Source organism: Rhinatrema bivittatum, chromosome 6 (genome assembly GCF_901001135.1).
Source record: "Rhinatrema bivittatum chromosome 6, aRhiBiv1.1, whole genome shotgun sequence".
Taxonomy (NCBI): domain Eukaryota; kingdom Metazoa; phylum Chordata; class Amphibia; order Gymnophiona; family Rhinatrematidae; genus Rhinatrema; species Rhinatrema bivittatum.
In genome coordinates this window covers 106,704,141-106,730,724 of record NC_042620.1, presented here as the reverse complement: position 1 = coordinate 106,730,724, position 26,584 = coordinate 106,704,141, and the positions used below count along the sequence as shown (strand labels likewise).

The following is a 26,584-nucleotide window of genomic DNA, read 5'->3' as shown; positions in this document are numbered from 1 at the left end:
TGGCTGCCCACACAATGGTGTATACAATATAAGATTGCAGTTGTTCATAGACTACTCGAAAACGACTCATCACCTTGGATCAGCTCAATTTTACATTTCTATGTTCCAACCAGAAATCTGCGGTCTGCAAATCAATTTTTACTTGATGTCCCAGCTGCTAAGAGCATTCGCTTATCTGTTTCATGTGAGCCCTCTCTAGCGGGTCCCAATGTATGGAACTTACTTCCTCTCCATCATGAGGGCTAAGGAGTTCATAAAAGCTTTGAAGACTTATTTAAATAGGCATTCCAAATAAGGCATGCTCTCCTGTGCTAATTCCAGTGCTTTTTACTTTTTTTTTTAGCACCTTTTGCAGCAGTTTATGTTCCCTGTACGTACCAGGATCAGTCCAGTCTGCTGGGTTATGCCTCCCTTCCAGCAGATGGAGTCAGAGAAAAGCTGAAAAGCACCCCCATATAACCCGGTGTGCCACCTGCGATCCTTCAGTATTCTCTGACTCCAGCAGATGAGAGGATGGCATAACCTACTGTCCTGATCCTTTCAAAAAAAAGTTATTATTGGGTTACTAAATTACAGTCAGTTTTCTACTGATTATTCCTTTGGCTAGATCAACACGCTGTAAGTTAAAAAAACAAAAAAAAAACTGAGCACTTTTTAAGGGCAGGCAAGGCTGGGTAGTGCCTTACGGCCTCTATACCCGGAGCTTTGTACCTTTCCCGGTGAGCTTAGTGGGGGAAATTTACCGGTGGGCCAGTCCCTCTGCCATACAGATCCAGAGACGAGTCATTCCTCTGGTGGGGGGTACTAGTGTCGGTATAGTGAAGGCAGGGAGGGTGATTCCCCTGCTCGGTGGCTGACATAAAAAAAAAAAAAAAATCACATAATGTTTCTTAAAAGCATTAACAGGTAGATTTTACAGTGCTCTCTACCTTTTTAGTCAGCCCCAGCGTGCCGATTTTCTCCCGGGTCTCCGGAAGGGGTGGATTTCTTCACCTGGTTGCAGCTGTATTTTCGTGTGGGTCTCGTTGTGCAGCATGTGGGGAGCCAGTCTCCCGGCTCTCCCGCGAAGGCCTCTGCTCCCAATGTATTCCCGGGGGCGAGAGGCCTTCGCCAGGGCGGATTTCGGGGCAAAAACCGGCTCTGCCGCGATCGCACAGCTTGGGGAACAGGCAGGCAGCCCGGGGACAGAGTACTCTTCTGTCCCTCATCGCATTGGGAGCGGCGGCCATCTTGTCTGACCACGTTGTGCAGAGCTCGGAGGGAGGAGATTCCCCTCCACATTCCCCACCCTCACTAAGCCCTGAGTGGCATTGGGGGTTGCAGCCTAACGTAGCTCCTCCTTCTGCATTGTCTCAGGATTCCGCTCCTCCCTCGGGGGGGGGGGGGGGGGCCCTTAAAGCGGCAGCACCCATTTTCGTTGTAGTTTGTATTGCTGATGCACAAAGCATATATAGAAGCAGAAATTGATTGGGAGGCGCAGCTCCCCCCCTCCAGCTAAGGTTTTTAGGCAAGCGGAAGGCCAGAGCAGGGCTGAACTGTGGCTCCCCCGTCTGGTTCCAGATGCAGGTTTCCCAATACCCTCCTATCCTTCGGATCCCATGGTCCCAGACCCTTCCCTAGGGGATGTGAGTGCTAATGTAGATGGAGCCGCCCCCCTGGAGGGGGATGATCCTCAGGTACTCCGTTTGTTCCTCAAAGAGGAACTGGAACCGTTAATCTCGCACGTGCTTCAGGAGCTGGAGGTTCCGGCTCCGCAACAGGTGATGGATTCTTCTCCGGGAGACTCTGTTTTATCCGGACTTTGCGGTCCGCCTCAGACCTTTCCTTTTCATCCAAAGCTTTTCCAAATTGTGTCCCAGGGATGGGATGCACCGGAGGCATCTTTGCAAGTTAGCAGAGCTATGGAAAAGCTTTATCTGCTCCCGAGTGAGTCCTTAGAGTTCCGAAGGTGGACTCGGCTGTCACGGCCATAGCTAAGCACACCACGATTCCGGTAACGGGGGGACAGCTCTCAAGGATCTTCAAGATAGAAAATTGGAAGTTTTACTCAAGCGGATTTTTGAGGTTTCAGCCTTAGGTGTACGGACTGCCGTCTATAGCAGCCTTATGCAGAGAGCTACCCTCCGCTGGATTCAGCAGATGCTTACGTCTGAGGAGGTCGAGCAGGCTAACTGTATGGAATCAGCAGTGGCCTATACACCGGATGCGCTGTACGATCTACTCCGCACTTCTGCATGTACCATGTCCTTGGCTGTGTCCGTGAGGCGGCTATTGTGGCTCCGTAATTGGTCTGCCGATGCTTCTTCTAAGTCACAACTAGGTTCCTTTCCCTTTAAGGGGAAGCTATTGTTTGGCGACGAGTTGGAACAACTTGTTAAGGACTTGGGGGACAACATGGTTTACAAGCTCCCGGAAGACAAGCCCAGACCGTCTCGTTCCTTCGGTGCATTCCGGGGCCGTTTTCGGGGACAGCACCATCTCCGGTCCAGCAGGGGCTCTTCCTCTGCTCCTTGGCAAACTTCGCCCCGGTCTCAGGCATAGGCGCATTGGGCGCATTCTTTTTGAGGCAGACTGCCTCTGCGCTCCGGGAGCTTTCCTAGTTTCGCTGCCAGCAAAGCTCCCCAATGAAGGTGCGCCAACCCTTTCCGGAGGTCGGGGGGGGGGGGGCTCTCCCTGTTTCGAGAGGAATGGGTCAAGATCACCTCTGATCAGTGGGTGCTAGATATTATAAATCATGGTTACGCTTTGGATTTTGCTCAGCTGCTTTGGGATCTGTTTCTAGTCTCTCCCTGCGGGTCGCAGGCAAAACGGCAAGTAGTGCTTCAGACTCTGTTGCGGTTGATGGCGCTGGGAGCGATTGTCTCGGTTCCGCCGGCTGAGCATCGGACCAGTTGTTATTCCATTTACTTTGTAGTCCCAAAAAAAAGGAAGGATAGTTCCAACCGATATTAGATTTAAAGACGGTCAACAGAACGTTGCGGGTTCCTCAGTTTCGGATGGCGACGTTGAGATCAGTCATTGCAGCCGTCCACGAGGGCGAATTTTTGGCTTCTTTGGATCTGATGGAGGCTTACCTACACATAGGAATCCAGCAGCACCATCAGAGGTTCCTGAGGTTCATGGTTCTGGGGGAGCATTATCAGTTCCAAGCCCTCCCTTTCGGGCTAGCTACGGCTCCTCGAGTCTTCACCAAGGTGATGGTGGTAGTGGCGGCAAGCCTTCGTCGGGATGGCATTTTAGTTCATCCCTACCTGGACGACTGGCTCATCCGGGCAAAGTCGGAGAAACTTTGCACAGAGGCGGAACGGTTGGTTTTGCACTGGCTGCATTCCCTCGGTTGGGTTGTCAATTACACCAAGAGCCAGCTGGTCCTGTCCCAGGTGCTGGAGTTCCTGGGTGCACGATTCGACACGAAGGTGGGCAAGGTTTCCCTGCCTCAGGGGAGGATGGAGAAGTTGATGTCTCAGATTCTACACCTGCTGCACCTTCCTTTACCCACGGCGTGGGATTATTTGCAGGTTCTTGGTTCTATGGCGTCTACCCTGGAGTTGGTTCTGTGGGCCTTTGCTCATATGAGACCTTTGCAGAGGGCCTTGCTTTCCCATTGGGACCCCAAGTCTGAGGAGTTCCATCTACACTTGCCATTGCTAGAACCGTCCAGGTCCAGCCTGGATTGGTGGTTGGTCCCAGATTACTTGCTTCAGGGCATAGAATTGGACAATCCCTGATGGATAGTCGTGACGACAGATGCCAGCCTGACCGGTTGGGGGGCAGTCTGTCAGTCACATTCAGCACAGGGTCAATGGACCCCTCAGCAAGCCAGCTGGTCTATAAATCGTTTGGAAACCAGGGCAGTACGCCTAGCATTATGACACTTTCTGCCGTTTGTCCGAAGCCAGGCTTTAAGGATCTTGTCAGACAATGCAACCACCGTGGCGTACATAAACCGACAAGGGGGGCGAAGAGTCGGCCAGTGGCCTCCGAAGCGGACAAATTGATGACCTGGGTGGAAATCCATCTGACCCTGCTTAGCGACATCTCACATTGCCGGGGTAGACAATGTTCAGGCAGACTTCCTCAGTTAACAGTGGCTAGATTCCGGAGAATGGGAACTATCCACAGAGGTGATGAGGTAGGTGACTCGCCGGTGGGGGATTCCCCGGCTCGACCTAATGGCGACTCGACTGAACGCAAAGGCGGCTAGCTTCTTCAGTCGCAGGCAGGAGCACGGAGCAGAAGGGGTGGATGCCCTGGTCCTCCTGTGGCCTCCAGATGTTCTCCTCTAAGTGTTCCCCCCTTGGCTGTTGGTGGGGAAGGTTCTAAGACGCATAGAATCCCACCGAGAACCGGTCATTCTGGTGTCTCCGGAGTGGCCTCGAAGGCTGTGGTTTGCAGATCTAATCAACCTAGCGGTGGATGGTCCCCTGCGTCTGGGTCATCTACCTCGCCTTCTGTGTCAAGGTCCAGTATTTTTCGATCAGGTGGATCGCTTTTATCTAGCGGCTTGGCTTATGAGAGGAGACAATTGAGAAAGAAGGGCTATCCAGAGGCGGTGATTACCACTCTCTTTTGCGGGCTCGAAAGACATCTACTTCCTTTGCTTATTCTCGAGTTTGGAAAGTGTTTGATTCCTGGTGCAGTGGGTTGCACGTGTCCCCACGGAAGGCCTCTATCGTTCATATTCTTGCGTTCTTGCAGGAAGGTTTGAAGAAAGGACTGGCGTATAGCTCTCTCAGGGTCCAGGTAGCAGCGTTAGGTTCCTTAAGAGGTAAGGTTGATGGTACTTCCATTGCAGGGCATCTGGACGTTGTTCATTTCCTGAAGGGAGCCAAGCATTTGCACCCGCCAGTGAGGTCAGTTTGTCCCTCTTGGAGTTTGAACTTGGTGCTTTAGGGGCTCTGTGGTTCTCCCTTCGAGCCTATTAAATGAGCCAAGTTGAAGGACTTAATGCTTAAGGCGGTGTTCCTAGTAGCTATCAGTTCGGCTAGGCGTGTTTTGGAGCTTCAGGCATTATCTTGCAGAGAGCCTTTCATGCGTATCACGGATTCTGGGGTTTCGCTCAGGATGGTACCTTCATTTCTACCTAAGGTGGTTTCAGCGTTTCACATCAACCAAACAGTGGAGTTACCAGCCTTTCCAGAGGTGGATTCTGGCTCTCCTCAGTCTCGGGACTTGCGGAAACTCGACGTTCGCAGGATCCTTATGCGATACCTGGAGGTGACTAATGCCTTCTGGTTGTCGGATCATCTCTTTGTCTTGTGGAGTGGTCCTAAGAAAGGGTGTAAGGCTTCCAAGACTACTATTGCCCTCTGGTTGAAGGACACCATTGCTTCGGCGTACATATGTCATGGGCGTCCAGTCCCTGATGGTCTTAAGGCTCATTCCATCAGGTCGCAGGCGGCGTCATGGGCGGAAAGCCAATGTGTATCGCCTCAAGAGATTTGCAGAACAGCTACTTGGGAAGTCCCTGCACACGTTTGCTAAGCATTACCGTTTAGATGTCCGGGATCCGGTTATGGATTCGTTTGGCGGCAGTGTGCTTCGAGCGGGACTCTCCGGGTCCCACCCCATTTAAGACAGCTTGGATACATCCCAGCATTCTGGACTGATCCTGGTACGTACAGGGAAAGGAAAATTGGTTCTTACCTGCTAATTTTCGTTCCTGTAGTACCAAGGATCAGTCCAGACGCCCACCCAGGGGATGCTCGATGGGAGAGTCCGCTCAGCTGATTGTTTATTCTCTTTGCAGAACCTTCTTTTCTTTCCACAGTATTGAACACCTACATTGCCACATGGTTATTTTTTCACAAGTTATGCTGTTTACGAAGTTGCTCTTGTTGATCTAGTCATTGGTTGCTAAATTTACTTCTTCTGCTTTGATATTGAGTATACTGAAGGATCGCAGGTGGCACACCGGGTTATATGGGGGTGCTTTTCAGCTTTTCTCTGACTCCATCTGCTGGAAGGGAGGCATAACCCATCAGTCTGGACTGATCCTTGGTACTACAAGAACGAAAATTAGTAGGTAAGAACCAATTTTCCTTTTGGCTAGTTTGTTTTAGCTTGTTCCCTTTTTATGTGAATTTTTTTAAGTACGTCTTTATGTAACCCGCCCCGAACCATGGAAGGTGCAGGGATATAAATATTTTTAAATAAAATAAATAAGCCAAAACCCCAGATCAGTCCAGACAAGTGGGTTTCTGCATCCCTACCAGCAGATGGAGGCTGAGAACAAAAACTTTGAGGCACTGCTACATAAACGAGAGTGCCACCTGCAGTCCCTCAGTATTTCTCTGTCTTCAGCAGATGGTAGAGGTACAAACCAGCATTCTTGATTTTGATTAAAAAAAAAAAAAAAAGGAAGACAAGATTCCTGGAAGGCTCCCTGAGGTATTAGGTTCCTTTGTGGGCCATCCCTTGGGTTGAGCAGTGCAAGTGTGGAGGGTTGGTGACCCCTGAGCCAGCTCAGTCTTTATCGGTCAGGGGAGGCGAAAGCCAGGAGTCCTGGTTCCCTCTCCCCTGAGTCCTCACCTCCAGAGTCTGCTCCCTCCGCATCCAGAAGCAGGGAAGTAGCCCTTTTGTTTGTGCTTTCCTTGATTGCTGGTTATTTCCTTTATTCGCTGTCTTTAAAAAAAACCCAAAAAAAACTGACGCTGTGAAGGGAGCTGCTCAGGGGCTGATCGGCTGAGTTGCCAGGAGGCGGGGCCGGGTGAGTGAGAGCAAAAACCTCCCGATTGCCGGGCCAGGGGTTGCTTAGCACCGAGGACGCACCGCCGGCTGTGTTTGTTCAGTGGCAGGGACTATTTTTAGGCCCAACCGTGATTCAGACCGATGCCTGCTTAGCGCCAGAAAAGTTGCTGTGGCTGCGGTGTGAGAGTTCGTCTCTCTAGAACTGTCTTGTGCGTGGAGGGTTCCTTGAGAGGGGCTGGGACCTCCAAGGGCCCATTGGGGGGTGGTCAGACCACGAGATTGGCCAGACCGGTGCTGCAGGCCCCGGGGGCGGTCAGAGGCAACGGCGGCCATTTTGAGAGCACATGGCAGGAGCTAAGATGCTGCTTCAGAGCCTCGGAATTCCCCCTTCCCCACTTCCATCGATTTAAGCCCTGCTGATGGCAGGGAAGAGACGGGGGGAGGGCCAGGGGGACAATGGCCTATTTGACTGAGAAGGAGGCAGGATCCAAGTGGCCGCTTCCCAGGAAACCCCTTGTGACTAAAAAGCCTCTGGGGGGGGAAGTAGGTGGGCTCTGGAGGGATCCTGCGTCTCCTTGGGCTGGGACGGTCCACAGCTGAGGATGGAGACACGTCAGATGAGTTGGATGGGCCCGATCAGTGGCAGGATACTGTGGTGGTGCCGGACAAGGTCCCGGTCAGCGATTTAGTGGATCCTAGTCGATGAAGTCCCAACTGCTGAGGGTGACTGCCTTCGGGTAGTTCAGTTGTTCTCCCCAACATCCTCATTAGTAAACACAGAAGCAAAGAATTCATTTAGACTTTCTGAAATGGCCTTATCTTCCCTAAGAGCCCTTTTAACCCCTCTGTCATCTAATGGTCCAACCGACTCCCTCACAGGTTTCTTGCTTCGGATATATTTAAAAAAGTTTTTATTATGAGTTTTTGCCTCTATGGCCAACTTCAATTCAGATTCTCTCTTCGCCTGTCTTATCAATGTTTTACACTTAACCTGACAATGCTTATGTTTTATCCTATTTTCTTCAGACGGATCCTTCTTCCAATTTTTGAAGGTTGATTTTTTTAGCTAAAATAGCCTCTTTCACCTCACCTTTTAACCATGACGGTAATCGTTTTGCCTTCCTTCCACCTTTCTTAATGTGGAAGGACTGCGCCTCTTAATGTGGAAGGACTGCGTCTCTAGGATTGTATTTTTAAACCATGTCCATGCCTGTTAAACACTTTTAACCTTTGCAGCTGTACCTTTCAGTTTTTATCTAACTATTTTCCTAATTTTATCAAAGTTTCCCTTTTGAAAGTTTAGTGTTTGAGCTGCAGATTTACTTATTGTCCCCCTTCCAGTTTGGTCATTGAAGGCAGGCTGGTTCGCTCCTCTCCAGAGGCTATTGGAGGAAGGCTGTCTCTTTTTTAAGAGGAGTGGACTAAGATTCCTTCAGATCAGTGGGTCTTGGAGGTGGTGAGAGATGGCTATGCCCTAGAATTTTCTCATCCGCTCTGGGATGCCTTTGTAATCTCCCACTGCATCCCCTGGGCCATGCGAGAGGCTGTGTGGGAGATATTGCAACGGCTACAGCTCCTGCGCACCATTGTTCCAGTGTCCCCTCTGGACTAGGAATAGGGTCGATACTCTGTGTGCTTTGTGATGCCCAAAAAGGAGGGGACTTTCGGCCCATTCTCGATCTGCAGAAGGTCAATGCTGCCCTCTGTGTGCTGTGGTTTTGGATAGAGATGTCAAGCACACTGTTAGCGGCAGTGCACAAAGGGGAGTTTCTGGCATTGTTGGACTTGTCGGAAGCTTATCTCCATATCCCCATTTGGGCCTAACACCAGCGGTTCCAGCTCTTGGGCGGAACATTTCCAATTTCAAGCATTCCAATTTGGGTTGGCAGCTTCGCCGTGCACATTCACAAAGGTGATGGTGGTAGTGGCGGCAGCACCCAGGAAGGAAGGTATCCTGGTGCTCCCATACCTGGTCGATTGGTTAGTATGGGAGAAGTCAGAAATGGAGTGATGTCACTCAGTCCAGCGGATCCAGTAGCTCCTGGATTCATGGGTGACTAATCTGGCAAAGAGCCATTTAAAGTCCATCCAAACATTGGAATATCTGAGGGCATGCTTCAGTACCCGGATGGGGAAGGTGTTTCTGACTACGGAGCGGGTAGTCAAGTTGCAGAGTCAGGTCCTTCGGCTGATGCGTCTGATGGTTCTCAGGGTCTGGGATTATTTGCAGGTTTGGGTTCCATGGCTTCTACACCAGAGTTGGTTTCATGGGCCTTTGCTCACATGTGCCCGCTGCAGAGGGCGCTGTTATCCCATTGGAATCCACTTTCGGAGGAATTTCAGCTTCCTTTGCCGTTGCCAGAGGATGCCAGTTCCAGTCTCGGGAAGTGTCCAATTGAGTGGTGGTGACCACAGATCTCAGCCTCTCCGGTTGGGGGGGTGATGTGTCAAGGAAAATCGGCATGGGACAGTGGTCTTCAGAGGAGGTGACCTGGTCCAACAATCGGCTAGAAACCAGGGCAGTGTGCGAAGCCTTACTGGCGTTTCTCTCACTCATTCAGAGAAGGTCTGTGCGAGTGTTCTCAGACAGTGTGACAACAGTGGCGTATATGAACCGTTAGGGTGAAACAAAGAATCGTCTAGTGCTGGTGGCGCAAGAACTTTTTATTTAGGCAGAGAAACATCTGGCAAGTGTAGCAGCTTCCCATGTAGCTGGAGTGGACAACGTGTCGGTGGACTTCCTCAGCAGACAGTGTCTGGATCTGGGGGAGTGGAAGTTGTCAGCCCAGCCTGGCCTTGACTCAGGCCAGGCTGGGCAGACCAGTGGTGGGCCTCATTGTGACTTCAGGAAATGTGAAGATGGATCGGTTTTTCATTTGCAGAAGGGAGGTTGGATCGGAGGGCATAGACACTCTCGTTCTCCCATGAACAACACACCTGTTGCTGTATCTGTTTCCACCATGGCCTCTTGTAGGTTGAGTGCTGCGGCTCATCGAGCTTCATTTGGGCAGGATGATTCTGGTGGCTCCTGAGTGGCTGCGCCGGCCGTGGTTTGTGGACCACCTTCTTGCGGTGGATGGTCCCGTTCGCTTGGCCCATCTGTAAGGCGCTGTTGCAGCAGGGACCCGAATTTTCAGACCAGGAGGATCAATTCTGTCTAGTGGCTTGGCCTTTGAGAGGCGATGACTCTGCTTGGAAGGTTATTCGGAGCCTGTGATTGCGACTTTGCTTCAGGCAAGACTGCCTTCCATGTCTTTCGCTTATGTCCGAGTGTGGAGAGTCTTTGAATCCTGGTGTTTGCAGAACAAGATGCAGCCTTTGAAGATGGACGTTCCGTAGATTCTAGCCTTTTTGCAAAGCAGTTTGACTAACAGTTTGGCCTATAATTCCCTTCGGGTTCAGGTGGCAGCCTTAGGTTCCTTTTGAGGTAGGAGTCAGGGAAGACAGAATTCTTTTGCGACATCTTAAGGCGACAAATGCCTTTTGGAGATCTGATTATCTTTTTGTCCTGAGCAGTGGCGCTAAGAAGGGAAATAAGGTATCCAAGAACACTATTGCATGATGGCTGAATGAGAGGATAGCTTCGGCTTACATCTGTAAGGGCCAGTAAGTGCCGGAGATGTTGAGAGCGCATTCCACTAGGGCGCATGCAACCTCAAGGGCGGAGTGTTCTCTGCTTTCTACTCAGGAGATTTGTCGTGCGGCGAAATAGTCTTCGCTTCACACTTTTACCAAACATTACTGCTTGGATGTGCGGGCAGCAAAGGAGATGCCTTTTGTGGAAAGTGTGTTGCGCGCAGGTCTTTTGAGTTTCTTCCCAGAATAGAGGGGCTTGAGTATATCCCACTTGTCTGGACTGATCCAGGGTACGAACAGGAAAGGAAAATTGGTTCTTACCTGCTAATTTTCGTTTCTGAAGTACCACGGATCAGTCCAGAGACCTGTCCTCATCTTTCGAAAGACTTCCTTCCTTCTGGATGTTGCTGAGCTGATATGTGATATATTCAGAGTAATGAGAAGTGTACGTAGTTTCAGATTTGTATCTGTCAGGTTAAGAGGGCTAGTTTTTTCAGGGGGCTCCAAACTTTAAGTATCTGTTTGCCCCAGGTTTATTGGGGTTTGTTATGGTAGACATCTTGACTTGGTTACAGGTCAGTACTGAGGGACTGCAGGTGGCACTCTCGGTTATATAGCAGTGCCTCAAAGTTTTTGCTCTCTGCCTCCATCGGCTGTTAGGGATGCATAAACCCACTTGTCTGGACTGATTCGTGGTACTTCAGGAACAAAAATTAGCAGGTAAGAACCAATTTTCCTTTACAACAGCTCTTCATGCATGTGTTAGAACATATCTTGTCTTCCCCCTTACCATATGCAGTCTTTGCCTCAGAAAATACCTTGATAGCTGTCTTTAAGACCCATTCCTAACTTCTTGAACTCCTCTTGCACCGCACTGGTCAGGATTGTGATCTCTGTAATTGTTTAGACAATCTTGTCAGGCTGTTAACTGAAAAGTTTGGATTGGCTGTGCCATTTTTTGCCTGCTTGTGAACCAGTATGAAGCAGCAACCAGTTTAATCCTTCCAGTGGTTCTCCCACCTCTTCCCTTATCTTCGCGTGCTTTCTCCATCAGAACTTTTCAGAGTGCTTGCATATTATCATCAATGAGGTGCTCCAACAAGGAAATTGTTGGGCTCAAGAATGTTCATGTGCAGTTGTTTGATATCACCTTCTAATGCGTTTGTTTGGTTTTTTGGGGTTTGTTTTTTTTTTTGCAACTCTTTATTTATACATTTTTATGAAATATACAACAGGAGGCAACAAAAAGGAAAATACCCCTGTAAATAAACAAGCAAAAGACCCCAACAAAATAGTCCCCCAGGCCCCCTCCCCTCCTATAGAGTTTGAGAGCTTAAGTCATGCAGGAAAGCTATAGACATTCAATATAAAATATTAAGAAAGTCCTACCATAATTCCGATTTAAGGATATTAACTTTGTTTTCCTTAGAATTACTTCACTTTTGCACAAGTTCTTAGATGTGTACAGACCAATAGAGTTAGCGAAGATAACCCAGACCTTGATGGTGCTACGCTGCCAGAATCCTGAGATCTACACACAACTCAGGAAGCTGTTAACCAGGTAAATGCTTCAACTTTCTCTGTATTTCATCCAGAACCCAGCTGGTTCAGTCTAAGCAGAGGGCCACACAGCTTTCAAGTAGCAGCTGCCCAGCAACTTCAACTGCGAGCACTATTTTAAAGGGCTTTTGTTTGGTAGTCACTGCTTAAACACAATGATGACTATTGCCACAAGGCGAGAGAGAGAGAGAGAGAGTGTCAAAGTCACAGTTCTTAGGAAAATAAATGACTTCTGAACAGTGGACCAGATGTATCGAGCACATTTCCCACATTCACAAAGTGGGAGAAGCTTCTTAATAAATCTTGTCCTCTCTTGCTGTGATGAACTTTCTTGGTCTATATTTGGAGGCTGCTGCAGGGTTAACCATCCTGGGTAAGCTTATGCTGTGTTTTCCATTGCTGTCTACTATAGTAGTCCACAGCACTTAAGTTCATACACAGCCTGCAGCTGATGTAAGGCTCTAAGCCAGATAAACCCTCCAGTCTTTTCAGTGTCTCTTATCTTCACAGGTGCAAGCACTGCTTTTTGCTGTCTCTTTCTGCCGGCATGAACAGCCCAAAAATCTGTTGATCTTACAGATATGAGCAGTTTTCCCTCAGTCTTTCTCTGTGCTTTCAGAAACAGTTCTAGCACTCTGAGAATTTACGTCCATTTCTTCTCTGCTCACCCTGCACTTGGACTGAAAGGGGAAATTACCTCAGCTCTTCCACCTCCTGCCCTTATCCCACACCACCGACCTCTTGCTCTTCTCACGTTGACAGTCTCAGCCCACCTGCTGCTGAGGACTTCACTCCTAGAGGCCTGTACCAGTCAAAACCGTACGCTCGCCAGCACTTATTTCCCTGGAGGTTATCCAGCCATGACCTGCCCAATTCTTGCTCACTGGACTTTCCTTGCCACTCCTGAACCTATAAGGGTAAAAGACTCCCTTATGTATGCCTAACCTCAGTTATTTACAATTGATATTCAGCCAGGACTGATCATTTTGTGTAAGCTTTTAGCAGCAGGCTCCAGTGTGAATTTTTATCTGCTCCAAGTTTGATGCTGGCGGGTAGGCTGAGACATCATTTACCATTAGTCCATAATTGACCTCAACCTCATGCCTTAACCTAACAGAGAGGTCAGTTATTGTCTTTTGTCCCATCAGGTTTTTTTCTGATCTCTGCAGTGTTCAAAAACTAAATGCCTGATTTATGAAAGAAGGCTTCCCATGGATGCAGAATGGGAGAAAAACCTTTGATAACACTGGCTATAAATGTACCAAACTGATGTGTTGGTTATAGAATTTATACATGCGGTAATGCCAAGACTGATCCTATTCTGGCATTGTAACTTGCCAAACTGATGCTTTGGCATTGTAACTTGTCTCAGGACAGTTATTACTGCTGCTCTACATAAGACTGCAGACTCCTGGATAGAGCACTATCCAGGGAGAAGAAACTCTGATCTGCCATCTCTTACCACAATATAATTTTGTTAAGGTGTGTTGGCTGCATTAAAAACACAAGACGAATGACATGTGCTTTGTGTATGTTGCCCAAAGGCATATCCGGGTTTATTCTTTGGGTTTAGTATATTCACTGTGGCAGAAATCCAATTGTGGATGACTGTAAAGACATATTTGTCCATCCTGTTTCATCAGTAGGTGGCTGAATGACCGCTCTGAGTACATGCATTGAATGTTTCTGATTGCATTATATTCCCAGTGTCTAGAGAGAGGCTTCCTTTTCTCCACACCTTAAACTCTGGCTTGTACTCCTGTTTCCATCTTCTCTCTTTTTTTTTTTTTTTCCTTCCTGTCTTGCCCTAGAACATTTATAGATAAAAGAAACTTTCTCAGGCTGTCTGTGTCCATGCAGAGGGTCCCTGATTCAATTCTTAGATTGTCTGGGGTTGTTGCAGCGGCAGCACTCACAGCCTCTGAGCGTAGGGAGAGTCATGTTTTATTGTCAAGGGTGACATCTGGTGGCTGGATTTAGAGTTGCATCATAGAGAGTTCTGGCAAGAGCCCTGGTGCACGACTTCTAGCCTCAGGACCATTACTGCAATGACTAGACTAGGACTAGGGGAGGGCCCATTAAAACTGGGGAACAGTTCCCAAGGTGCTTAGCAAATGAATGCTTAACCAGAATCCAAGTGCTTGTTCTGACTAAGCTAATAGTTTAAAAAAAACAAAAAAACATCACCACTGGGCTAGAAATTCTTTCTTATGGTCTAGGTTTTCTGATTTCAGTCGTGTGATTTATTCTTTCTCTCTCTAGGAGTTTGCATTTATAAATATTGATGTTTCAGGTTGTTGTCTCTTACCTAGTTATCTGCAAGTGAGTGTCATACCCTGTGATGTGGCCATGCTGACCCGGGTCCTGGCCATGCTGCCTTTGCCTCGTGTGGATGATGCTGTGATTTCAAAAGTTGATGCAGTGTTGGCACAATGCAACCTAAATGACTTGAATGCTCTTGCCGTCAGTATTGTTAAATGGGTCCGAAGCGATCAGTTGTATCGGCAAAGCACATCAGGGGTGTATGGGAAGCTTCTGCAGAAGTTAAACCACTGTGCTTACCAGAGAGTTCAGAAAATCAATGATCTGGATCTGTTGCTGGAAGAACTGAAATATGTGTCTGGAGACTGGCTTGAGGAAATACTTCTGAAAGAAACCATGATCACCTGCCAGCGTTTGATTGATCAGGTTACATGGACAAATGTGCCGGAATTCTCCACATTTCTCACCAGAACAAACTATCTCTGCACTCCACTGTTGAACAAGATAGCATCTGTGACGCTGCAGCACATTAAGAAGGTATGGTTTGTATCCTGAAAATTCCTGTGTTTTCTGTTCCGCCAGATATTCTGCCCCTGAAATATGGAATAAGATACCTCTAGCACGTTGTCTGGAAACTTGTTACCTCACCTTCCGGAAAAAATGCAAAGACTGACTATGTATTTGTATATAAGCATACATACACACAAACATTGCAGGGTAGATATGCACAGATTTCATAATGCTTGCATATGTGTTACGTGCGGGATATAAAATGCTACTGTAGATCTCCATGTAGTCATGGCTCAAAGAATCAGATACCGTCCTCATAAACCAACTCCCATCCTCCCTCTATGACATCTTCCCCATCCACCGACCTAAAAAAAGAGGTGGAGGAATTCTCCTAGCAGCCAAGAAACACCTTAACCTTAAACTCATCAGTATAGCAGCCCCACCCAAACTTGAAATCGGCCTCTTTAAAGCAGATACCCTCCAATTATGTCTAGTTTATGCCCCCCCTACCATCCTCGAGTCCAATCCCTCCCCCCTAATTGAATTTTTTATAGAATGGATAAATAGAGATACACCTTCCATCATCCTTGGAGATTTTAATCTCCACGTTAACTCACACCCTCCTACTGCATCCTGCGAAAATTTCATTCAATCCCTCCTTGCCTTAGGCTTCCGACAAATTATAGCATCGCCAACTCATAAAGCTGGTCACACGTTGGACCTAATGTTTATTAACTCCAATTTCCAAACCGCCAACCCACCCACCTGCACCCCAGTGCCCTGGTCTGACCACTACCTCATTGAAAGCCGACTCACTTTGAAGAAACCCCTCCCAACTAACCATTCTGCTCAAACCACCATCATTTCCAGAAAAAACTGCCCTAGCGACGAACTAACCGATGCACTAGCCTCATCCCTACCAAGGCTTATCTGCTCAGACCCAGACACAGCCCTAGCATCCTGGCATAGCCTCACAGAAGACATTGCCAACAAATTATGCCCAATCACCGAACGTATCATAAACACCGCAGCAAAACCCTCTAAGCCATGGTACACCCAGGAGCTAAAAACCCTAAAAGCCAATCTCAGACAAAAAGAAAGAAAATGGCGTAAGGACCCAACCCCGCAACATTCCTCCATCTACAAAACAGCCTTACACACATATAGGCAGTCTACTCTCAAACACAAGCGAGACTTTTATGGTAAAAAAATTCATGACTATAATTTCAACCCCAAAGTTCTTTTCTCCTACGTCGCCAGCCTCACCACCCCTGTCCCCCCCACTATCCCAGATTCCGAGGCCGTGGCCAAATGTGAAGAACTGGCCAATTATTTCAAAAACAAAATCTCCAACCTTCTCTCCAGATTTTCCCCCACCAACCCGTCCCCCCCTACTAACCCACCCTTGATCCCCTCCCTGTCCCAACCTTCAATGGCCACAATGGATCTTACCTCCTCTAAAGAAATTACAGGCCTCCTCCGAAAACTTAAACCTGCCTCTCATCCCAACGACACCATTCCCACCAAAGCGCTAATAGCCATTCCCAACAGCATATCCAGCACCATAGCTGAGATTATCAACTGCTCCATCACCCACGGGATAGTCCCAGATTCCCTCAAACACGCTGTTGTCAAACCCCTCCTCAAGAAACCCTCTCTAGACCCCAAAGACCCTTCCAACTTCCGCCCCATTTCCAATCTCCCTTTTATCTCCAAACTTATGGAAAAGGTGGTAAATTCACAACTCATGGACTACCTAGAAAACCATGATATTCTCCATGTCTCCCAATTTGGATTCAGGAAGCACTTCAACACCGAATCCTTACTGCTCTCCCTCACTGACTATCTCCTCAGAGGTCTGGGACAAGGCCACAGTTACCTCCTCGCCCTTCTTGACATCTCAGCGGCCTTTGACACCATCAGCCACCACCACCTCCTGACACGGCTAGAAAGCATCGGCATCTCAGGAATAGCTCTTGCTTGGTTCAAATCCTATCTCTCTAACAGAAAGTTCTCTGTGAAAATTGGAAACAACCTATCTGCCTCATACCCCCTACAACAAGGAGTCCCGCAAGGCTCATCACTCTCATCTACCCTATTCAACATTTACCTCACTCCCCTCTGCCACCTCCTCACTGACCTTAAACTCAAATTCTACCTTTATGCTGATGATGTACAGATCATCATTCCCATTCACAACTCCATATCTGACGCCCTCGAGCACTGGGAAAAGTGCCTTGCAGCCATCAACGCCCTCCTCACCAACCTTCAGCTTGCTCTCAACACCAACAAAACGGAACTCCTTCACATCTCCTCGCACCCCCCTGACCTCCTACCTAACGACCCTAAACTTAACCTCCTCACAGCTCAACCCTCCGTTAGAGACCTCGGAGTCCTTCTTGATCCCAACCTAAGTATGAAACCTCACATCAACTCCATCCTCAAAACTGGCTTCTTCAAGCTAAATGTACTAAAGAAACTCAGACCCCTGCTCTACGCCCATGACCTCCACACAGTGATCCAAGCTACCCTCACCTCCAAACTAGATTACTGTAATGCCCTCCTCTTAGGGCTCCCATTGTCTTCTATCAAACCCCTTCAACTTCTGCAAAATGCTACTGCAAGACTCATTACAAACACACGCAAACATGACCATATTACCCCCATCCTCAAGGATTTACATTGGCTCCCCATAATGTCCCGTATACACTACAAAACTCTGACCATAATTCACAAGTCCATTTACACCCACAACTCCAACTGGCTCGACCTCCCTTTCACTGCCCCCCTGTCCACCCGAGCCACCAGATCTACCAACAAAGGCACCCTACATGTTCAATCCTTGAAACTGGCACATCTCTCCTCCACCCGAGACCGTGCCATCTCTATTGCCGGGCCCGTTCTCTGGATCACACTACCTGTCCACATGCGACTTGAACCCTGTGCATTTAAATTCAAAAAGAAATTAAAAACTCTCCTGTTCAACCATGCTTACACAGAATAACTCCTTCCACTCCCCCTCGCAGTCCCCTTTCAGGTGACCTCCTTATATTAAGGAGACTTTCATTGTAAATTGTTTTGGTTATTACCTTCTTGTTCTCCTATCCTTCCTACTGCCTTTCTGTTCTTCCCCCCGCCCAGTTACATTCCCCTGTTGCAATGTATTTTCCAATCTTTTCAGTTACTATGTGAACCGGTATGATGTCCCCACAAATACCGGTATATAAAAGTTTCTAAATAAATAAATAAATAAATGTACGCACTAATCTTGTCTTTTTTTGTGATCAGATTCATCATTCTGCAACCTACGCCATTATTCTCCTCTTTATGGTTCTGAACTATGAACCCCCTCAAGGAGAGCAGCTCTTCGAGACTTGTATCCAGCATTTCAGACCTCATCTAAGTAAGTACGGCATAGAGCAGAGGTTCCCAAACCCTTCCTGGGGACCCCCAGCCAGTCAAGTTTTCAGGATATCCACAATGAATATGCATGAGATAAAATTTACATGCTGTGGAGGCACTGCATGCACATTTATCTCATGCATATTCATTGTGGATATCCTGAAAACCCGACTGGCTGGGGGTCCTCCAGGACAGATTTGGGAAACACTGACATAGAGTGCACAGATTCTTAAACACAAATGGTGTGTTTGGATGGTTACTTGAAATTCAAGCATTAATAGAAATTGTCTCGTGTTGTAGCCACAGCTGAGAGGACAGGTACCGATAAGTCAGGCAGTACTAAATTCTGAAGTACTTCACAAAAATGCATACCGTATATCAGAAGGTCTCCCCTTAGAACTGAACTTTTATAGCCTTCCTTTTGGCAGGCTTCAGTAGCTGTATTTTTTTTTTTTTTTATACCTCCCCCTCCTTTGGACTTCCAGCTCAATTATAATCAGAGCTGAGATCCGGTACCTTGAGCCTTCATTCACTTGAGCTTTCATTCACAACTACCCAGAGATTTCCCCCTTTTTATCTCCTCCCAACTTACTTCAGTCCAATATTGCAGCGACAGGCTTTGTTTAGGGGGCCTATGCACCAAGGCTCTTTCCGGAATTCATGGGCCCTAAATCTGACCATTAGGTGTATATTTTTTAAACTATATTTATACCCTTAACTGTTTCAACGAATGCAATATGAACAATTAACTGTTTAAATGATAAATATAGTCTGCGGCTATGGGGGCCCCCTCTGAAATGCCACAAGCTCCCCTTCACTAATGTACTGGGATGCTCCACAGGCTGACCAAGAGTGGCCGAGCCTGCCTCAGGTTGCAGAGCCATGCAGCATGCTTGGAAAGGGCAGCCCGGAATTCAGCTGCAGCCTGACATGAGTGCATCCCCAACTCTCGCTAGCATATATTAATATTTAAATAACTAAACAGTAAGATTAACGTCTTGTACAAGAACTGTGACACCTTCATCCCACAGGACCTGTCAAAGATGCTTCCGCAGCATTCCTGTCCCTGGCCGACCCAGGTAGCAGAAGACTTGAAATCTAACCCTGGGCTGCCACCAGTCCAGCCCTACAGCTGTTTTAGCTGTGTGAGGCTTGGGTGGTTAGAAGTTAGTGATTTGAATTATATGTGGCTTCTTGGGTGATTTGCCTTTGAAACATCTGACCTATATCCTCTGTACATGCCTTTATAACCTCTGTGTGAGGGCTGGAGTGGACACAGCTGCACGGAGCTGCACAGCCAGCAGATTGCCCGCTGATAGCTGCTTAAATGAGATAGTGTGAAGAGTGTGGAAGCACTATAGTTGGTGCATACCTGAATAGGTTTTTTTTTTCCTGATCATGCTTTTTTTCACAGCTTCCTTTGAGCCACATCTTCTGGTACTGCTGGGTTACGCCTTGGCTGTTGGAGAGTATTTCCCTGAAGACTTGATAAAGGCCATATTCAATGTTGATTTCCTCGCCAAGCTGGACACTCAGCTGGAAAGTATGTACTTACATTCTGTACCTTTCTGCTTTCTTATATAGGTTTAGACAAAATTTAGGTTTAAAGTTGTTCATACACAAACAACCTGGCACATAGCAATTGAGATTACCCGGTTTCTCTGCAGTCAGATTAATGATGTTATTATATGGGTGAAATATTTTCCTTTTGAAAAGCTGTAGTAATGTGATTTTACAATTATTTTCAAAATTGTAATAGGACTTGAAAAACATCCAGTATTGTGAGATCACTTGGACATCTATCATTAAAAAAAATCTACTTTTATATGATCTATCATCATCTATTTATTTATTCCATTTTTATATTCCGACATAGCTCCATATCCAAGACAGTTTACACCATTACATACATAATTGCATCATTCCTGTTCATACCCAGATCAGTTCAGAAAAGTGGGTTTTGCATCCTTACCAGCAGATGGAAGCAGAGAATAAAATCTTTTCAGGCACTGCTACATAACCAAGAGTGTCACCTGCAGTCCCTCAGTATTTCTGTGTCTCCAGCAGATGGTAGAGGTGCAAACCTGCAGTCTGAGAGAGTGTGAAAAAAAAAGAGATTGAAAAGCTCCCGGAGGTCTTAGGCATCTTCATGGGCCATCCCTCAGGTGGAGCTTGGTGAGCAGGGGGTTGGTGATCCCTGGCTGCCTCAGCCCGTGTCATCCAGAAGGGCCGAAAGCCAGGGATCCTGCCTCCCTCGATCTCTTTGAGGCCTTCTCTCCTTCTACAGCGGCCAGAGCAGGGAAGTATGCCCTTCTTTTTCTGGGGATACTCTTTAAGGTCGCTATTCCTTTAAAAAAAAAAAAATAAGGAAGCAGACCAGTAGAGTGGTGCCTGTGAGTCGTGGCTTGCAGGAGGGAGAAGGATCGCAGAGTCTGGTAGCATCAGAGGTCCTGGGCTTTCAGTGGCAAGGACTCAGGTCTATTGTGTCAGGTCTGTACAGTGCGGCTGATGCGCAACCTCGTCACGTAGAGGCAATGGAAATGACATTGTGGCGCGGGACAGCTTGTAAGGTCTGCAGATCATGTCGGAGATGCCTCAATTTGGCAGCGCTGTGCACAGCTTGTGTTGCACAGGGGAGGGAAGCTCTAGTGAAGCAGAGTCACGCGGTCAACAGGCCTGGTGCCAGAAACTCCTTGTTGGGGGGGGGGGGGGGGGTGGCGGGATGCTGCAAGCACCTCGGTTTCTAAGGAGGCACATGGCAGAAGGCAAACAACTGCTGGAAAACTCAGAGATTCCCCTCCTCCTCTGTCTTCTGTGAGTCTGAATAATTATGAGTAATTTGCTGGTGAAGGGAAACCTGAGGGGGACGAGTATTGTGACGAGCCCTCAGATATGGAGGAATTTTCCACAGATTTCGTTCTGCTCCTGCATAAGGCCTATTTGGCAAGGAAGAGAGCAGGGGGGAAGCGGCCCCTGGCAGGAAGGTTGCAGTGTCCCCCAAATAGGCTTAGAGTAGCTCCAAAAGAGGGATCCGAGAGTCTTTTGCATTGCTTGAGTCTGGGAGGGCGTCTCGGGAGATGAGAACAGTGGTTGCAGATCTTGGGAGGACTTGGATGGGCCCATCAGATACTGGGGGTGTCCCTGCACATGGTCCCGGGGATGATCCCATGGATAGTGATCCGGATGCCAGCCCACGGGCTGATATGGACAAGACAGATCTGGATGAAGTTCTGATGTCAGAGGGGGATGACCCAAGGGTTGTCCGGTTGTTCCTGAAGGATGAGTTGAGACTCCTCATTCCTCAGGTCCTGGAGGAGCTGGTGATTAAGGTTACCCAGGAGGACTCTGACAGTGAGGGCATGGACCCAGTCCTGGATGGACTTTGGGAGCCACTGGAGGCTTTCCGTTGCCCAAGAAGATAAGGAAGTTAGTGAAGCGGGAGTGGGATTCCCCAGAGGCTAGCTTGAAGGTCAGCAGGGCAATTACGAAATTGTACCTGCTGACTGAGGAGACCTTGGAGCTTTTGAGGCTACCTAAGGTAGATGCAGTGGTGTCAGCGGTCACTAAGAAGATAGCCATCCCCATTATTGGTTTGGCTGTGCTGAAGAATGTTCAGGACCAAAAGCCGGAGATCCAATTAAAAAGGATGTTTGAAGTTTCAGCGTTGAGTCTCTAGGCGGCCATTTGTGGGAGCCTGATGCAAAGGGCCTGCTTGCATTGAGTGCGGAAGGCGCAGGAGGCATAGCATGCGGCAGCAGAAAATTCCAGACAGGCAGCCCAGTTGGAGGCCATGGTGGCCTATGTGGAAGATACGCTTTATGACTTGGTGTGCACTTCGGCCAGGAACATGGTTTCTGCAGTGGCAGCTTGCAGGCTCCTGTGGTTGCTCAATTGAGTGGTGGATGTTTGGTCCAAGTTGCAATTGTGTAATCTTCCCTTTAAGGAAAAGCTGCTATTTGGAGAGGATTTGGAACAGCTGATTAAACAATTAGAGAAGCCTAAGGGTAATAAGCTTCCTGAGGACAAGAAAGTCGTCAAAAAGACTTTTCCAATGCATTTTCGTTTCCAAGACTTGGGGCATTTTCGGTCTGGCAAGGATGCGCCAGCCTCAGGGCAGAAGCAAACCTTTGCATGGCAGCAGTCCTTTCGGGGTGCCTGCAGGACTCTCAGGGAGAGTTTTGGTCAGGGGACCGGAGCCAGTAAGGCCTCAAAATGAAGTCAGGCCAGTCCACTCTTCCATGGAAGCAGTGGGGGAAAGATTAACCCTTTTCTTTGAGGAGTGGACCAAGATCATGTCAGACCAGTGGGTTCTACAGGTGGTAAGAAACAGTTACACCTTAGAATTTTCTCGTCTGCTGAGAGAGGCTTTTCTGGTGTCCCACTGTGTATCCTGAAGCAAGTGGGAGGCGGACCAAGAGACACTGCTCCATCTGCAAGAGCTAGAGGCGATTGTACTGGTACCTTCAGTGGAGAGAGGAAAGGGCAAGTACTCCATTTATTTTGTGGTACCCAAGAAAGAAGGCACATTCAGGCCTATTCTGGATCTTCAGAAGGTCAACACGGTGCTGCAGGTGCCACACTTCTGGATGATTATAGTGGTGCGGAAAGGAGAGTTTCTGGCATCCTTAGACCTGACAGAGGCATATCTGCATATACCCATAAGGTTGGAGCATCAGAAGTTTCTGCAGTTCATTGTGTTAGGGCAGTATTTTCAGTTTTGGGCTTCCCATTTGGGCTAGCGACTATGCTGCGGATGTTCATGAAAGTGATGGTAATTGTGGTAGCCCTGAGAAGGGAGGGGATTCTAGTTTATCCGTACCTGGATGACTGGCAAAGTCAAAGATGGATTGTGCTCAGGCAATGCACCGGATAATGAAAATGTTGTGCTCACTTGACTGGATTATAAATTTGTCAAAGAATCATCTGGCACCAACCCAGTCTCTGGAGTATCTGGGAGCACTATTCGACACCCAGGTTGGCAAGGTGTTTCTAACCCCGGGGAGAGTGGTGACGTTTCAGGCGCAGATGCTTCATTTGTTATACATAGAAACATAGAAATGACGGCAGAAGAAGACCAATCGGCCCATCCAGTCTGCCCAGCAAGCCACACACTTCTTTTTTTCTCATACTTATGTTTCTCTTGGCTCCTAGTAACCTTTGGTTCTATTTCCCTTTCACACCCACCATTAATGTAGAGAGCAGTGATGGAGCTGCATCCAAGTGAAATATCAAGCTTGATTAGTTAGGGGTAGTAACCGCCGCAATAAGCAAGCTACACCCATGCTTATTTGTTTTACCCAGACCATGATATTCAGCCCTTATTGGTTGTTTTTCTTCTCCCCTGCCATTGTAGCAGAGAGCTATGCTGGATATGCGTGAAGTATTAGTTTTTATTCTCCCCTGCTGTTGAAGCAGAGAGCTATGTTGGATATGTATTGAAAGTGAAGTATGCATTGAAAGCCACATTATCTATCAACAAATATTGAATAAGCCTAATAATTGGTAGTACCTATAGCTTATGAACTCTTCGTTAATTATACATACTCTTGCCCACCACTATAATACTCTTGCCCACCACTATAATCATCCAGAGATGGCAGACCTCCATCCTTCCGCTCCGTGAAGGTGGAACACCAACCACTGGCCACTGGCATCCCGCTCTGTGAATGCCTCTGTGGCTACTGCCGCTCCATGCAGTGTTTTGCTGCCTCCTCTTTATACACTTCCTCTAGACCTGATGGATCCACAGTGTTTATCCCACGCCCCTTTGAAGTCCCAGTCTGATGCTCAGAGCCTGGGATTTTTACAAGTGCTGGGTTTAATGGCCTCTACTCTGGAAGTGGTTCCGTGGGCCAAAGAGCTTTACTGTCCCAGTGGGATCCATTGTAGGAGGGTTTTCAGCAGTCATTACCGCTTCAGGGGGACTCCAGATCCAGTCTGTCCGGTGACATTCTCACTGCAGTTTAGAGAAAGGGGTGAATCGGGAGTCTCTATGGATGCCATCCTCAGTGGTTGGGGGGGAGTGGGGGCAGGGGCAGCCTGCCCAAGGTCTGTGGTTGCGAGTGGAAGCAGCCTGGGCTTTCAGTTGTCTAGAAATGAGATCAGTGCGTAGAGTGCTGCTGTGTTTTCTCTCACAGGTTTGAGGGCGAGTGGTGAAAGTGTTCTCGGGCAATGCCACGACAGTTGCCTATATCAATCGTCAGGGCGGGACAAAGACGGAATAGCTCTCGAGGCCCAGGAGCTATTTGTTTGAGCAGAACAGTATCTGGAAGGGATGGCGGCTTTGCATGTAGCTGGAGTGGACAATCTGCAGGCGGATTATCTTGACAGGCAACAGTTGGATCCAAGGGAATGGGAGTTGTCGATGGCAGCCTTCAACCTGATTCGAAGCAGGTGGGGCAACCCATAGATGGATTTAATAGCAACTTGGAAAAATTACAAAGTGCCTCACATTTTCAGTCTCAGGAAAGAGGTCAGCACCGAGGGCTTGAATGCTCTGGAGCGGATTTTCAGAGCCCTGCTCGCCTAAATCCGCCTAAATCCGGGCGGATTTAGGCGAGCAGGGCCCTGCGCGCCGGTGCGCCTATGTTCAATAGGCCTACCGGCGCGCGCAGACCCCGGGACTCGCGTAAGTCCCAGGGTTTTCCGAGGGGGCGTGTCGGGGGCGGGCCCGAGCCGCGCGGCGTTTTGGGGGCGTGTCGGCAGCGTTTTGGGGGCGGGCCCGGGGGCGTGGTTATGGCCCGGGGCGGTCCGGGAGCGTGGCCGCGCCTTCCGGACCCGCCCCCAGGTCGCGTCCCGGTGCGCTAGCGGCCCGCTGGCGCGCGGGGATTTACGCCTCCCTCTGGGAGGCGTAAATCCCCCAACAAAGGTAAGGAGGGGGTTTAGACAGGGCCGGGTGGGTTAGGTAGAGGAAGGGAGGGGAAGGTGAGGGGAGGGCGTTAGAGGATTCCCTCCGAGGCCGCTCCGATTTCGGAGCGGCCTCGGAGGGAACGGGGGTAGGCTGTGCGGCTCGGCGCGCGCCAGCTATACAGAATCGATAGCCTTGCGCGCACTGATCCAGGATTTTAGCGGATACGCGCGGCTACGCGCGTATCTACTAAAATCCCGCGTACTTTTGCTGGCGCCTGATGCGCCAGCAAAAGTACGCCTATTTGCGCTGTCTGAAAATCTACCCCTCTGGTTCTTCCCTGGCCATCAAGGATCCTGCTATACATCTTTCCTCAAGGCCCCTGGTAGGGCATGTGTTGCGCATAGAGAGACTTCCAGACAAGGTAGTACTGGTAGTGCCAGAGTGGCCAATGTCGCTCATGGTTCATGAATCTGGTTCGGCTCACGGTAGACGGGCCTCTATGATTGGCTCATCTTCCAGATTTGCTGCATCAAGGCCCAGTCTCTTCGGATCTAGGGGGGGGGGGTCTCTCTTGTCTTGTGGCTTGGCTTTTGAGAGGTGATGTTTGCGATTGAAGAGAATACTAGGAGTCTGTTATTAAAACTTTGCTTCAGGCTAAAAGACAGTTCACGTCAATGGCTTTTGTCCAGGTGTGGAGAGCATTTGAGTCCTGGTGTGTTGTTCAAGGATTGGTATACCCACTTGCAAAGGATTGGATCCTTTGCAAGTGGGTATTCCACACATCTTGGCATTTTTGCAACAGGGCTTGGCTAAGGGGCTGGCTTATAATTTGCTTCACATTCAAGTGGCGGCTTTGGGTTGTCTCAGGAGTAAGGTGCACAGGAGAGCCTTGGCCTCTCATCCAGACGTGGTGCGGTTTCTTAAGGGGCCAAACATTTGAAACCTCCAGTGCTCAGGTTGTGCCCATCGTGGACCTTCAGTTTGGTTCTGTGAGTGCTCTGTGAAGAGCTCTTTGAGCCAATGCAGAGAGAAACCCTGAAGCATCTTACCTTGAAAGTGGTCTTCCTGGTGGCAATTTGTTTGGCCAGGCGGATATCATAGCTGCAGGCTTTGTCCTGTCAGGAGCCTTTCCTGCGGATAATGGAGGATGGGGTGCCCTCATTTTTGTCGAAAGTCATTTCCTCTTTCCACCTTAACTAGATGGTGGAGCTTCTGGCCTTTCTGAACTGGGCTTCGGAGACATCACAGACTAGGGAGCTTCACTTGTTGGTTGTGAGATGGATCCTGTTACGCTATCTGAAGGTCACTAATGGCTTTCGGCATTCAGATCATTTGTTTGTCTTATTTGGTGGGGCAAAGAAAGGAAGCAAAGCGTCCAAAACTACGATTGCTAGCTGGTTAAAGGAGGCTATTTTTCCTGGCCTATCTATGTAAGAACCAGAAGGCTCCAGTAGGGTTGCGGGTGCATTTTACTAGGGCGCAGGCAGCCTTCTGGGCGGAATGTCAGTTGGTCTCTCCTCAGGAGATCTGTAGGGCGGCAACATGGTCTTCCCTTTATACTTTCACCCAACATTACCGATTGGATGTTAGGGCGCCGGACAAGACTACTTTTGGTTGGAATGTGTTGTGAGCAGGTCTTTCGGGTGCCTGCCCAGTATAGGGGAGCTTGGGTACATCCACTTGTTGGACTAGTCTGGTATTAACAGGAAAGGAAAATTGGTTCTTACTTGCTAA

General features: G+C 48.5%; 1 protein-coding gene across 4 annotated transcripts in view; it reads left to right on the top strand.

Annotated features, from left to right (window-relative positions):
* Nucleotides 1–26,584, top strand: part of LOC115093645 (FAST kinase domain-containing protein 1, mitochondrial-like) — a 143,119-nt gene that overhangs the window by 80,623 nt on the left and 35,912 nt on the right. For all 4 annotated transcript variants that reach the window (XM_029605687.1, XM_029605689.1, XM_029605685.1 and 1 more), the window contains 4 exons: nucleotides 11,696–11,827; nucleotides 14,139–14,625; nucleotides 17,887–18,001; nucleotides 19,415–19,543. In XM_029605687.1, coding sequence (XP_029461547.1) covers nucleotides 11,696–11,827; nucleotides 14,139–14,625; nucleotides 17,887–18,001; nucleotides 19,415–19,543 — 863 coding nt within the window. The remainder of the gene's footprint in view (nucleotides 1–11,695; nucleotides 11,828–14,138; nucleotides 14,626–17,886; nucleotides 18,002–19,414; nucleotides 19,544–26,584) is intronic.